The sequence below is a fragment of the Bicyclus anynana genome, chromosome 11, assembly GCF_947172395.1.
Source record: "Bicyclus anynana chromosome 11, ilBicAnyn1.1, whole genome shotgun sequence".
Lineage (NCBI taxonomy): Eukaryota > Metazoa > Arthropoda > Insecta > Lepidoptera > Nymphalidae > Bicyclus > Bicyclus anynana.
This window is the reverse complement of record NC_069093.1, coordinates 15,532,898-15,548,691: the sequence shown is the minus strand read 5'-3', so window position 1 is coordinate 15,548,691 and position 15,794 is coordinate 15,532,898. Positions and strand designations below refer to the sequence as shown.

Sequence of the window (15,794 nt, the reverse complement as noted above, 5' to 3'; positions counted from 1 at the left end):
GTGTAAAAACTATTTATATATACATAAATAAATAATGGAATTAAAGACAAAATTGTGCTTGTGTGCGCTCAGTTTTGTAGCCATTTTTCGGATCACATTTTGTGGTGATTTTGTAGGGGCGTAACCGATCTATAGTATAAAATTATCATTGATATTAGCTACAAACAACCAAGAGCCGTGATAGCCTAGTGGATATGACCTCTGCCTCCGATTCCGGAGGGTGTGGGATCGAATCCGGTCCGGGGCATCACCTCCAACTTTTCAGCTGTGTGCATTTTAAGAAATTAAATATCACGTGTCTTAATCGGTGAAGGAAAACATGGTGAGGAAACCTGCATACCAGAGAATTATCTTAATTCTCTGCATGTGTGAAGTCTGCCAATCCGCATTGGGCCAGCGTGGTGGACTATTGGCCTTACCCCTCTCATTCTGAGAGGAGACTCGAGCTCAGCAGTGAGCCGAATATGGGTTGATGACGACAAACAACCAAGCTTGAATGAAGCTATGACTGACTATGACTATGAAATGACTGCATAAATTATATTATATTTACTTTAGAAATTTAGTTGTTGTCTATGATTTTATTAGGGTAGTTACATCGAATAAAGCAATTTCCGTGTAAGTACATTTACGGAGAGGCCTGCAAGGAACGTTGCTCGCTCAGGTAGAAAGGTCTTGAAGCGGAAGAAATTAATTTACTGTGCGTACTTTACTGAGATATCCTTCTTGAACGGGAGTCTCGTTTCTTAGCGATTTTTAGCTGTTCTGAGCGGCTAAGGATCTAATATATTTCAACATTCATGTAATCTTATTACATGAATGTTGAAATATAAATTTATATTGTCCGTGGATGAAACGGGCTCGAATATGAGATTCCAACGAAATGAAAACATGCTTTTTAGGGTTCCGTAGTCCACAAGGAACCCTTATGGTTTCGTCATGTCCGTCTGTCCGTCCTGTTTAGCGTAGAGACTATTAATACTACAGAGCTGTTAATTGACAATATGTATATTGAAAATGTGAACAAAGTCGTAAAACAAAATCTTGAAAAATATTTTTTTAGGGTAACCCCCAACACGTAAAGTGGGAATATTTTTTTTACTCGTTTATCATAGAGTGGGGTATCGTTGGATAGGTCTCTAAGAGATAGTAGGGGTCATCATCCACTACATTTCGATTTAGGGATCTGTTTGTAAAATATTAAGCTTTTAAGACCTAATTTTTGTTAGAGTCAAGTGTCCCCACCTTCTACCGGCTAGGCATAGTTAGGCAAGTAGACAGATATTATATATTACATTTTAGAAGAAAAAAGTGAGTGTTGAAATGTGCACACTTTAAAAACATTTTATTGTAAAGTTTGTTTTTAAACTGATTTTGAAAATTCTTTTACCATGTATTTTATCCCCGAATTCCCACGGGAACGGGAACAACGCAGGTGCCTTATGAAAGTTAAGTTGCTCCGCTTACTCTGTCACCCCACAATGTTTTAAAGATCCCAGTTTTCCAAGTAAACGATGACTTTTCTTTTTATTACTGTTTGCTTTTAGGCGCAACTTTATTGCATCGAGCAATTACGGGCGCAAGTCACTTTGCGGTCTTCATTACTTCTGCGGTTCGTACCTATTCTATAGAAGTGTGTTACTAAAGGATTTCACCGGCGTAAAAATTCTTAACCAGCGATCTTCCTTCTTTAGTAAATATTCATTTTACGTCAAATGCTATTTCAACTGAGACTTTTATAGTTCGGTTTTACTAAGATGAAGAAGATTTTTCATTCAGTCGCCACGGTTGTAGTCTGTGCAGTTTTATTGCGAGGTTATAATTTTTTTGTCGGTGGAAAATGTTCCATCTATACTAATCTATACTAATCTATACTAATATTATAAAGAGGTAAAGTTTGTAAGTTTGTAAGTTTGTCACATTTTTTAAATGGGGTAATCTTCGGAACTACTGGTCCGATTTTAAAAATTCTTTCACCAGTAGAATGCTACATTATCGGGGAGTGCTATAGGCTATATTTTATATTAATATCATATGTATTAGCCGAGTTATCACAGTTTTTGTCATACAGGTCGGACTGAAAATCCTCTTAAACAGACTTATTCGCATGCGCTGCCTTAACTATTGTGTAAAATGGAAATTAATGTATGGAGACTTTATGTATCTTTAAAAGTTCTACAAAAAAGTCCGTGACACCATATATCTATTTTCTATATATTAGCAGATATAGTACCTTTTGTGTTTTAAAAATTATTAATCTTATATACTTAGGTTTACGTCATTATTTACGCAACTAAACTATAATCCTTATTAAAATAAATTATTTAATAATCACAAGGATATTATGGAGATAAGATTTCCCCTTTACAGTATGTTAATTACTTAAATAGTTTCGGAGATAATACAAAATTTCTAAAAGACGCAGAAATTCCGCTATATGACGCCCGGCGCTTTCATTTACGTAGTTCCCTTTGCCGTGTGAATATGGGGATCAAACATAGCCTATGACACTCGCAAATAACGTAGCTTTCTATTGGTAAAACAATTTTCCAAATCGGTCCAGTAGATCCTGAGATTACCTTCTAAAACCACACAAACTTTACCTCTTTATATTATTAGCATAGAAGTAACTATTTCCCTTGGTCATCGCACCACTCTCGAAGGGCTGGACCGATTTTGCTAAGGGTAGGAGTAAGATAGACAAGTTACAGAGTAGGGTAGGGTACGGGTCGGGAAGCGTAGGGGTAGTGTAGGGGTTGGTTAGAGGTACGGGTGGGATAGGGTACGGGGAGGGGTAGGATGGGGGAAGGGTGTAGGTAAGGTAGGGGTAAGGTAGGGGTAGGGTAGGGGTAGGGTAGGGTAGGGGTAGGGTAGGGTAGGGGTAGGGTAGGGTAGGGTAGGGATAGGGTAGATGTAGGGGTTGGGTAGGGTAGGGTTGGGGTAGTGGTAGGGGAGGGGTAGGGTAGGGTAGGGTAGGGGTAGTAGTAAAGTTGACATCGAAATTTACGCGGACGAAGTCGCGGGCGTCCGCTAGTTAATAATAAACGCGAAAGTTTGCATGGATGTTTGTTACTCTTTAACGCCGCAACTACTGATTCAATTTGGCTGAAATTTGGAATGGAAATAGATTAAAACATAGTCTACTATTCATCCCGGAAAAAAATCCATGGTTTCTGAGGGATGTGTTAATGCCTCGGAAACTAAGTTTCACGAGGACGAACAAAGACGAAGATGAAGACAATAAAAATCCGGGATAATAAGTAGCCTATGTGTTAATCCATGCTATAATATATCTCAAAACCAAATTTCAGCTAATTCAGTTCAGAAGTCGAGGCGTGAAAGAGTAAGAAACGTTTACATCATCAAAATCATCAGTTTTCGCAAATTTCGGGAAATCATGGATTATTTCAGGATAAAACAGACAGCCTAACAAACAGGTAGCCTATGTGTTAATTCAGAGCAAAATCTATTTCCATTCCAAATTTCAGCCAAATCGCTTCAGTAGTAGCGGCGTTAAAGAGTAACAAACATCCAAATAAACATCCAAACATCAATAAAAACTTTCGCGTTTATATTATTAGTAGGATAGTATGATAATAATTATAATGCCATTAGCAATTATATAATTGTTTGTTAGCTAGACAAAGTAAACACTGAAGCAGTAACTCTGTGAGGCAGTCTACAACAAGAGAGCACACTGTAGAAGGAATTAAACAAATCTTAGCGCGTTTCCGCAGCTCTTAAATTTGTTAGGACTTAAATAATGGCGCCCGGAAGTGACGGCTTGTTAGTTTAAATTGTTGCACGGAAGTTCTAGATATGCGCTTTGCAATTTATTTCCTTAACTAAGATATTTTAACTATTAAGATAATGCTTGGTGTTTTTAGTACGTTATAACTTACTTTAAGAAATTGTTTGTATATCATACCATATCTACCTAATTATAAAATCTTCAAACTATGTGCCCCGCCCTTTGATACTTCAGCTTCGCAACTCGTTGAGCTATGTCGGTGACTTTGGTTCTTCTGCGGATCTCTTCATTTCTAAATCGATCAGAAAGTGTGTAAGGCGCTATTTCACTACTTTCCGGCTACGACAAGACACGGGGCAGAGCTAGTCTCATAATATTAAAGATCACATAAATCAAGCGTCGCCGGTCCCCGGTAAGTTTCACAGATTGAAAAATACGGCGAGCATTTTTACGAATTCTCATTTCACTTGGAGCCTTATTCAGTTTTATGGAAAAAATTTGAAGCACCTATTTGCCCAGATAACTTTAAGAGAGTATATCTATTTAAAAACGCACGTTTATTTAAATGGATATACCTACTATAACTGCGATTTTTTTTCATTTTATTTCTTTTCGTTTGATTTTCTACAAACAAGTGAAAATATAGAAGTCAAGGGCAGTGTTGATTATAGTTTTAAAGGACCCTACACTATGGTATTTCCACTGCAGGGTTTGGTCGCTAGCTGGGCCTCATAGAAGATTCACAGTCACACAACGGGCAATGGGACGAGCTATGCTCGGAGTATCTCTGCGTGATCGAATCAGGAATAAGGAGATCCGCAGAAGAACCAAAGTCACCGACATAGCTCAACGAGTCGTGAAGCTGAAGTCGCAATGGGCGGGGCTCATAGTTCGAAGAGCCGATGTACGTTGGGGTCCCAATGTGCTGGAATGGTGACCCCATTGTGTATGTTTGTTCCTGCTTTGTGCTGCAGCAACTGAACCGATTTGGCTGAAATTTGGAATGGAAATAGATTTCACTCTGGATTAACACGTAGGCTTCTTTCATCCCGGAAAAATCCATAGTTCCAGTGGGATTTGTGAAAAACTGAATTCCACGCAAATAAAGTCGCGGGCGTCCGTTAGTAAAAATACATCGAATCAAACGAACGGTTTTTGAATGATGCTCTATCAATCAAACCGAAGACAGATATGTTTGTTTTGCGGATCGCATTTGAGATGTCAAATCATGAGGTCAGTTTCAGTTTCAGTTCAGCGTCAGAGAAACACTTAAGCAGACAAACTTAAGCTTTTTTTTGATCTCAGGAACATCCCGCAGTTGGGAAGACGGTGGTCCACATTCGTTTGTCGGAGACATTTTATACATATACCTAGCTTGTTACACAGTAAAACTCACATTTATAGTATAAATCCTATTTATTAAGCTCGCATATATTTTTTATTTATTGTCTACAAGTTAGCCCTTGACTACAATCTCACCTGATGGTAAGTGATGATGCAGTCTAAGATGAAAACGGGCTAACTTGATAGGAGGAGGATGAAAATTCACACCCCTTTCGGTTTCTACACGGCATCGTACCGGAACGCTAAATCGCTTGGCGGTACGTCTTTGCCGGTAGGGTGGTAACTAGCCACGGCCGAAGCCTCCCACCAGCCAGACCTGGACAAATTAAGACAATTTCAATCTGCCCAGCCGGGGATCGAACCCAGGACCTCCGTTTTGTAAGTCCACCGCGCATATCACTGCGCCACGGAGGCCGTCAAAATATCGCATATTCTTATTAGTAAATTTCGTCCGCGACTTCGTCCGCCCTTAGACCTCTTTAATCCAGCTTTTACAGTAGTGTCGCTGTAAAAATGGAGTAACTTCTCCCGTTTTCCCACCATTTCCCTTCACTGCTCTGCTCCTATTGATGAAAAGTATACTATAACCTGCCCAGGAGTATGAAGAATAATTGTACCAAGTTTCGTTAAAATCCGTCGAGTAGTTTTTGTTTCTATAACGAACATACAGATAGACAAAAATTTTACTAATTGCATTTCTGGCATCAGTATCGATCACTAATTACCCCCTAATAGTTATTTTGAAAATATATTTCATGTACAGAATTGACCTCTCTACAGATTTATTATAAGTATAGAATTATTAAGTTGTAACTTAAACGTGGGTGGATGTATTTCGGTACTGTTTATAAATAAAGTTAAGTTAGTTCCAAGCCCGGGTTACACGCGCCGATGGAACGTTTAGATTGGCGCTCGTGTAACCTGCCACGTGGAGTTTGAAAATTATCAAGGTAAGATTAATTTTATTTGTATTGTGTCTAGATTTACTCGGTACTTTTTTACCCGACTGCGTAAGAAGGGTTATGTTTTTCGAGCGACTGTTTTTTTTTATTCTTTACAAGTTAGCCCTTGACTACAATCTCTGATCATCACTTACCATCAGGTAAGTGATGATGCAGTCTAAGATGGAAGCGGGCTAACTTGTTAGGAGGAGGATGAAAATCCACACCGCTTTTCGGTTTCCACATCGCTTGGCGGTACGTCTTTGTCGGTAGGGTGGTAACTAGCCACGGCCGAAGCCTTCCACCAGCCAGACCTGGACCAATTAAGAAAATCTCAATCGGCCCAGCCGGGGATCGAACCCAGGACCTCCGTTTTGTAATTCCACCGCCGTATGTATGTGTGCATGTGTGTATATATGCCCATTTCTTTTTTATAGTTATACTTACTAACAGACTTCCCGTGGTTTGACCTACATAGTTCCCGTACCCGTAAGAATACGGGGATAAAACAGCTTATGATACTCACAAATAACGTGTTAATATATCATCCTAATAGCTCAGCTCACAGATTAAAGCTCATACAGAGTGAGTCTTTACAAGCAACGTGGTGAAGGCGGTGAAACCCATAAAAAAAATCGTCACGCGTCTCCTTGACATCTGCTTATACAAACGTTTTTCATAATTTGTATTTCAAAATTAAACACTAACAACAATTACGTACATTATTATATTTAATAATTAATCAATAATTACCAATAAAAAAATACTCCATCTTATTTCTTTAGTATATGTATAGTTAGTATAGTTTTTAGAATATTTAAACATAAGACGCCATTTATCTTGAATAATATTGAAAGTTACTGATGCGACGCTTCGTGTCGTACTGACTCGAGAATGTATTCATTTTAGAATTTTGTATTTGGAACGGCTACGACACCGTCGTGTTCTGTGCGCTCCATTTGTGGCTCACCCTATGTCATTTAAGCTCGCTAAGCTGCATTGGGGCAGCGTGGTAGGTAAGCACCATAATTCCTCTCAAACAAAACCTGACCTGGTTTGATATTGATGATGACAAAGTACTTACACTGTAGTTACTGTCGGGACGGGGTATGTTGTTGAACAAAAATCGCTGCCGACAATGCTATGTGTAGCGTAAACCACTACAGTCGGCATATCAAAAAACCGACCAGAATATCTAGACACTTTGTACCTCTTGAAAATTCCTCTTCAATATGATGAATGTCAGTTCAGTCGTGCGAACACGGGTCAACTAACGTTGGCTGCGAAAGGTCTCTGGTTTGCCAAAACAAATTTTGTATGAGATTTTTTTGCACAGACCGAAAGCCTCTGGAAGGCTTTCTAAATTGAGTTTTTGAGCTGAAATGACGAAATAACTACGGCTGAGCCACTTTGTTTACTTAGCGTGGTGGAAATTGGTATTTTGAAATTTCGTTTCACGTGAGGTAATTTTGATTAAAAATTCAACACAGGGAGTTATTTTGATACCTGACGCTTTTACGAACCGACATCAAAAAAGGAAGAGTTTCTCAATTCGTCGCGTGTGTTTTTTTACGATCACTATGCTGGGACACACCAAAAACAGAAAAATATACCAAATAACTTTATTTTCTTGTGGCAACGCCTTCAAGCTTCAGACCGATTAATAGAAAAGACATATTTACAATGTTATTTTTCGCTTTTTAGAGTAATTTCAAATCATTTTTGAAATCGGTTGAATTTTTTTGTTAAAAAGAATTTTATATATTTTTTTAATTTTTCTCTTTTAATCTTTTGGGTAAAGCTTCGTGGACAAAGTGCCCAAAGACTTTCTACTACTGGATATGTTACGTACATACAAAATCTGAATGGTGATCTGAATTTTGCTACTGCACTGAGTGCACACATGCCAAATTGTGTTCATTTACAATATTTATATTTATGTACATATCTTCTTCAAAACTTTTGTCAAACCGATATATACATATATTGTATACAATGTCGAGTTGTGTGTTCAACTTCTTGAACACACAACTCGACATTGTAGATTTAGGTGTTATTTGTTTATATAACTTTCGTTGCTTACAATGCGACTAAATGAAATTAAGACAATTAGACACTTTTGGCCACCTAAGTTTCGATGCGCTAGTGTAATAGTAAGTATAAGTATCGCCGAACACGGGCCACGCGACAGCTACAAGAAGCAAGAAGGGGCCACAAAAGCGAAGCGCGTGACTGTCTCTTGTGGCCGGTGGCAGACCCTGGTCCCTGGACCCTGGACCCTGGTCGGTGGCTGCTACTTTTTTAACCCATACATAGATATATTTCGCACGCCACATGCCGTTTCCCCACATGGCTAAGTGTGTAAACGGCCCAGACGAAAGAAGAAGAAGAAAACCCATACATACAGTATCATAATCGCGCAAGTGGCGTGTGGCGGCGTTTTGTGACGGCGTTTAGTGGCCATTGCGGTCCACAAGAAGCGAGCAGCGACGATTGTAGCGTGTGGCGGCCATCGGCTCCAACCATATGGGGTGAGTCCATATAGAATGTATGATTACTACAGGAGATATGCCGATAGCGGCGTTTTGTGGTTGTGGCCGGGGGCCCGTGTGCGGGGACCCTAAAATCTTTGCTATAACCTGTATAAGCACCTTGGCTATTACCGTTTGATTTAAAAAAAAACTGAAATATATGCGGAGGAAGTCCTTAACATCAGTTCGTTCTAAGATAAATGTTAGGTACATAAATATATGTTTGTCATGTTATTCCTCTACCATCTGGGCGCTATACGAAACGTTTTAAAGCGAAAAATACGGGATTTCAAGCTATATTTCTGTTTGACCGACGACTTATGAAATCCCATTGAAATATTGCGTCCCCAATAACATCCATTCCAATATCTGGATTCCGTGACTCCAGATTTATTATGGAATATCATTCGCGCGTACTTTCCAATAAATATCGAGGATATTATTCAACGTGATTTTTCGTAAATAAATATAATATAAGCAAATATTGCATTGTATTCGTTTACTCAATTTAAAAAATATTTATATCATACTCTAACTGTTTGAGTAACCTACTGTACTATACCCAGTGCATTCCTTATATGCAAGTAAACATTGCTTACTTTGAACTTTTTTAACAAACAAAACAAACAAAAACGAAAATTGTTTTTGTTCTGCGAGACGTCCGTTCACCGCGGGGGCGAGCGGAATCGACAGGGAATCGGGTCGGAATCGACAGGACAGCGAGTTAGACAGGGAGAGATGAAGGTGAAGAGAATACAGAATAGTAATGCTGATCGACTAGCATAGCCAATAAGCAAACCTGTTCAGACGCGCTAAAAGCACGCCCCTTCGACCCGCGCAGCAAGTAGCATGCTCATAAATCGCATGACTGTTGATTCTCGAGCAAGCTCGAAATAAGCATGCTCTTTATTAGCAATGTTGCACTACACATGCTTATTAGTAGCAACTGCTCGATAGTAGCATGCTTTCGTGCTTGAAATGAGCATGTGTAACAGTAGCTTAAGTGCAAAATTTTGCGATAAGTTGCATAATATAGATTTTCCTGCCCACCTGAAATCGCCTCCCGCGTCTTGATCCCAGCCTACTCTTTATACTTGTACGCAGGTACGATCTGCGTGTAGCGACAATCGCAGCTTATTTTCGAGAGGTCTTAAAGATTGCATCCGACTATACCTAGTGGGAGGTCATGGAATAAATATAATTTTGCTTGGTAGGTTGTATGTTACGTATAATGTTATGTACTAGGATAACGATCGCATTAAATTACCGAAGGAGTTGTTTTTGAATTGTACAACTTCAGTGCCCTCAACATGCATGTAATTACCACTCCACGATGACCTCCCCCACCCCCCTCGCCGCCCATTAAACACGAACAAAGAGACGTATGTGTGGTTGTTAGCGGGGTTCACGCGATTGGTCGCGTTACAATCTCGCGGAATACAAACGGCGCCACTTAAAAGTTTGATGTGTTCCGAATAAATTTCATTACGTTTAATCGTTTTACATTACCGAACAGATGTTCTGTTGAACTGGATGCTGAATCGGTGCTAGCGAATGGCGCAATAAAGGATCCGCTGAAAAGACACCTTCGAAACGACGGGTATTCTGAAATACAAACATTTCTGAGAGTCTTGTTTTTCAACCGTCTTTTATAGAGGGGTTTTCTTTTCGAGAGTTGTTTCGGATGTACGGTGTACCATCTTTATATATCCATATATTTAATTTTAATCTTTGGCATATTCTACTTCTTTGTTTGACGGATTCGGACGGAGGTAATATTAGGTTCGTCCGAAAGGTTTTAGTCTTCTTTTGTTACAGCCAGTTTCTTCATGTAAAGCTAAAGTAACAGTAATAGTAATAAGTAGTAAAGAAGACTTTATTTTTCCGTGATTAAGATCGTCACTTTTGATTTATAACGTTACTTTGACTGTTACTTACGATGAAGGAACTGGCCGTTAGTGTCCTTTCCTATCGGAGGTTAGTAATAATTATGGTTAATTAAACTTTATTCACTGCAGCCCGAAACAATGATCTGGTAGGAATATTGAACCATTGCAATAAGTTCTTGAGCCAAGATGTTATGGTATTGTAAAATGAAATATCTAAACCCATACTAGGTACAGTTTTAGAAGTGGTCCTTAGAGTCCGTCTAGACCTTCTTCATTGTATACAATCTGAAAGATTGTCAGTCCAAGCTTCTACCACTTTGGATTTTCTATCGTAGTCGCTTTGAGAGGTAGACCATTTAACAAAACGTAGCACCTGCAAAATCAACCAAATATAAGGCGTTATCTACACATTTTTTTTTATTTCATATTTAGCATAGCTATTATCATTTTTCTATTCATTTATTTAAGTTATGATTTTTTAAAAAAAACATACAATTTCCGGGGAAAAACCTCCCCCGAACTCTCTACTCTATACTTATACTAAATCTATACTAAATTACAAAAGAGGTAAAGTTAGTGAGGTTGTAATTTACCAATAGAAATCCACGTTATTTGCGAGTGAGTAGGCTATGTTTTATCCCTATATTCTCACGGTAACGGGAAAATCGCGGGTGGAACTGAAAATAAGAGACGTGATAGTCCAGTGGACCGCTTAGGAGGGCGTAGGTTCGGGGTATGCACCTCCAACTTTTCATTTCTATGCATTTGGCCAGCGTGGTGGAATGTGGATGAGACTGGTGCTTAACAGTGAGCTGAATATGGGTTGTTAATGATGATAAGGAATAAAATAACATGTCCTTAATCGCCACGTGTAAAGTAATTTAATTTTCAAAAATTTAGTAACAAAGTTGTAACATCAGCGTGTCGGTGTGAACGGCGCAGCTGTTACTTATTTTTGCCGAACATAAAACTTGTTACTTGTAAACTTGTTTCTTGTTACACCGAAACGCTTTCGGCGGTGCAGCGCCGGGGTTCGGAGTTTGTACACGTGTCTCGGAAAGGGAAGAAAAAGGTTTCTTGAGTTTTTGAAATGGCGAATGCTTTTCGCGCCTCGGCGGCTTTCTTTTTCGAGGGCGTGAAGTAATTTTAATGGTGTCTTTTTATTTGTTGGGTTAAGAGGGTTGTTTTATTTACTGTGTTGGTTTGCATTAGTCGTAGTTAAGAGCGCGCAGCGCGTCGGAACGATATGGATAAAATTCGAAGCGCAAACGAGACGCCAAATTATGACTTTCACGTGAGTGAAAAGCACGGAGCGATTGACGCGCGACGCAAATTTTATGACGTGAGCGCCAAAACTATTTTTACCTGATTGCAAGTAAATTAAACAACATAACGAAAAACAAAATGGCCATGTTTAAGATATATACCTAATTTTCTATACAAAACAAAAATTTAAGAAAATAAGTTTGCTTTTCCTGAGATTGAAAGCAAAATGTGAGCAAAACATATATTTTTCAAAAAATAAACTATCGAGAAAAGTTTTACAAATTGTGTATTTTGTATAGTCATAACGAAGCTAACACTTTTAAATATTATTTACCCAAATATCAGGCTCCTAACTTTTCCAGAATCTGACATCCAGAACCATTTGTAACCACCAAATTACATATTGCACACTCTTAACTTTTTGTGATAGAATTCGTCTGTGGAAGATTACTGTCATGCTTATAATATGTTTACTGCTTAATGACTTTGCTGTATTACATTCTGAAGGTTGTAGGTTGCCGGTGTATTTACAATTTTACACACACGGTATAGTGATGTTTAACGCTTCAGGTTGATAGACTTAGGGCGGGCGCTAAGTCATAATCATCTGATCAGCCTATTTTAAAGGTCCTCTATAAGGGAAGGTTTTCCTTCTTTTAAGAGAGGGAATTTTAAAGTTACACTACCGCCATGCTGCTCACAATGTTGATAATGTGACATCCACTCTTATTCTATGATTTCAGTAATATTTCAGTTATATTTCAGTAAAATTAAATCCTGGTCTTTGCCGGGATCGACGGTTACTTGTGAGGGGTGTAAGACTACTCTGTTACTTAGAATTTGGAAGAAAGAAAAGCTCGTTATCTTACAAACCCAACCCAGGGTTAGTTAGGATATAGTTAGGACTTAGTGATCCGAAGTTACTTAGTTTCACCACTACACCAACGAGGCTGGTTAAATGAAATATCATTGTCATATTTTACGAGTAGTAAAGAAACGAAATTGTTTACTAGTATTGTTTGGAAAACAAACATTGTTTACCTTTCCTCTGAAGAAGAACTGTGATCCAAACAGTCTGTAAACGATAATTGTACGCAATGGACGCAAACACATTGTTTATTCTCTTCTCACTAATGGCACCTATTATTATTGTGAGTAAAAATGTATATCAATATTTTTAAAAGTCATGTTAGTTTTGACGGCTTCCGTAGCGCAGTGGATTTGCAAGACGGAGGTCTTGGGTTTGATCCCCGGCTGGGCCGATTAAGGTTTTCTTGGTTGGTCCAGGTTTGGCTGATTGTTATCGTGATTCGGCCGTGGCTAGTTACCTACCCGCAAAGACGTACCTACCGCCAAGTCATTTAGCTTTCCGGTACGATGTCGTGTAGAAACAGAAAAGGGTGTAGATTTTAATCCAACTGCTAACAAGTTAGTCCGGTATCCATCCAATCCATAATAAATGCATCATCACTCACCATCAGGTGAGATTGTAGTCAAGTGCTATCTTATAAAGAACTTGTTACTACTTTAATTTCAGCTTAATTAATTTTATATTTTAAATACTTTTGAATGCACAGAGAAATTTAACAAAAAAGTTAATTAAATTGCTTTGTAAATACTTAGATTTAACTGAAAGTTGAAACAGTGTAGTAACTTTGACTATTTATAAGTAGGTAAAAGTAAATTGAAAACACCTCTATTTTCTTACTTAAGACAGTCTGCTGTTGATTAGATAATTGAAAAAAAAACTTTAAATTTTTTTTAAATAGTAACGTATGAAAACAATGACTATTGAATAAAATAATTTTATTTCAGTGTCAAGTACTTTAGTTAGTGGCAGAAGTCTTTTGAAGAATTATAATCATAGGCGTATATAGCGGGGGGGGGGGGGGGGGGGGGGGGGGGGCGGATGGACCGTGTCCACGCTAGAATGGACTTGTGCCCGCCCCAGGATACTAATAATAGACTTGATGTCGGGGGGCCAGGCCCACCCTAGGAAATAATCCTAGATACGCCAATGATTATAATAAACAAATGTTCCTTTAACAGGAAGCGTGGCAGAGGCAGGCTTTGAGATCTGCTCGAGAACTGCAAAGTGAGTACCACCATCACTCCAAACGCCACATGCTTCCACGGGACGTCCAGGAGGAAAGACACGTCGCGAGGAGACAGCGTCGAACAACCACGCCAAGGATGAAAGAATTGAGAAAAAAGGTAAAGGAACCGTAACGCGTTACGTTAGAAAGCGTTTTACCCTCCCATACGAAGTTATCAGTTCACAAAATACGAGATTTAGACCACGCGATTGAAGTCAAACTTCACTCTCTAGCTACTACAGTAACATACGATACGTAACTGTCTCTCTTTCTATTTTCACGCACTATTTACCTCTCAGCGTTCGTCCGCCTCGGCCATTTGCACTTTTCGTAACGTTCGCATCTTGCATTTACCAGCTTTCTCCCCAAATCAAAGTGCACGAAGAAGTTTTCAATCCAAAAATTATTTATTAGTTTGCGATTGAATTATTAATATATCAGCGCCTACCAATTTAACACTTACCAAAATGCTCAAGTAGCAGAAGCGCCAAAGTAATATACGAAGTGTGGCATAACCTAGAAATATATCAGCATAACGTTTAATTCTATTCTTTTACAGCCTTCAGGAAATCTAAAACCCCTTGAAGAGGACGATATAGAAAACGACGAAATTGTATCTGTAGCTATAGTACAACCGGCAATGAGACCAAAATACGACAAATTCAAACACATTCAAAAACCTAATCGTACAACAGTGAACGACTCAACTCGCATATCAACAAATATCGTCAAAGATGTACTTATTCAATTGGGAAGAGAATTCTTGACACATCAAGTTAATGAAGACTTTGTTTTTGGACAGTACATTGGAAATTCTATGAGGAATTTGACTAATGACTTACGCCTCATGATGCAGCATGATATATTGGATATAATAGTTAAATATCAAAAGTTAAATCGTGGCGAAGTTACTCGTAATATAAACTATAGTAGTACACCATTGGAAATCGAAGTAACATCACAGCCTATAGTCAAAGCCATCAAAGTGGAAAAGAAGAACGAAACAGAAGAAGTATGGCCAGAGTTTACTAATTTAGCAAACATAGTAGGTTAATATATAGTAGATTTTGTTTCTTATCTAAGATATACAGCCTAATACAATGTTAAATGACTTTGTTTTTCTATTTATGACGAAAAAACCAATTTAATTTGATGATTTCTTACAAATGTAGTACAAACTTTGGAGAAGAACATGATTACGGCGGTAACATTCTATGAAATATTCTCAGCTCTAATTTTAAGAAGTTTGTTTTCAAGAACTGAATATCAAAAGACAAGGTTAATAAACGCATTATACTTCTTTTATTTCTAAAACTTTTTTCCGAAGCGAAGATATTTCTGTGACAGCAAATTGTGTCGCACAACAGAGTAATGGCAACCGACAGATCTCGGATGTGATAGGAGCGAGTGTCGCTCTGATATAGCGTCCCGACAAGCAAATGGGATGAGCATTTAGATTGGATAGAGCATCGTAGGGACTCGAGACTTCTATGTATATTACAAAAAGGATATTTAGTGAGAATTTAAGGCAAAAGAAAAAGAAGCGTCAGCATAATGGTTTACGATTTTAAGTTTTATCTAATTTATTTTTATTTATAGGTACATAAACTTTTACCCTTCCTAATTTAGATTTTAAATTTGTATCCTTGGGGATGTTTTTTTTTCTCATAGTAGATATCCTATGTTGATATTTTGTATTTCTGACGTGTATAGTAAAATTTCATGATGATAAATTCAAATTCTTTTGAAAAAAAGTCAAGTCAAGTCATAATGATAATTAATTTAACGGTGGTAATAATAGTGGAAAACTTGATATTAAAGTTACGAGGGTTCCAAAAACGCCTTGGTCCGAGAAGAGCCCACATAAAACTTAGCCAAGGTTTATTTTTTTTATTTACCACCATTTTACAAACGTATTAAAAAAAGTATGTAGTAGTTCAGTTTATTTCCGGCTTTTATCAACAGATCCTGTATCT

General features: G+C 38.2%; 1 protein-coding gene across 1 annotated transcript; it reads left to right on the top strand.

Moving 5' to 3' along the window:
* The first annotated feature begins 12,855 nt into the window (after positions 1–12,855).
* LOC112043792 (uncharacterized) lies at positions 12,856–14,908 on the top strand. The gene is made up of 3 exons (XM_024079368.2): positions 12,856–12,873; positions 13,772–13,936; positions 14,378–14,908. Exons 1-3 carry the CDS (start codon positions 12,856–12,858, stop codon positions 14,870–14,872), a joined length of 678 nt encoding a protein of 225 aa, XP_023935136.2. The 3' UTR covers positions 14,873–14,908.
* The last annotated feature ends 886 nt before the right edge of the window (positions 14,909–15,794 follow it).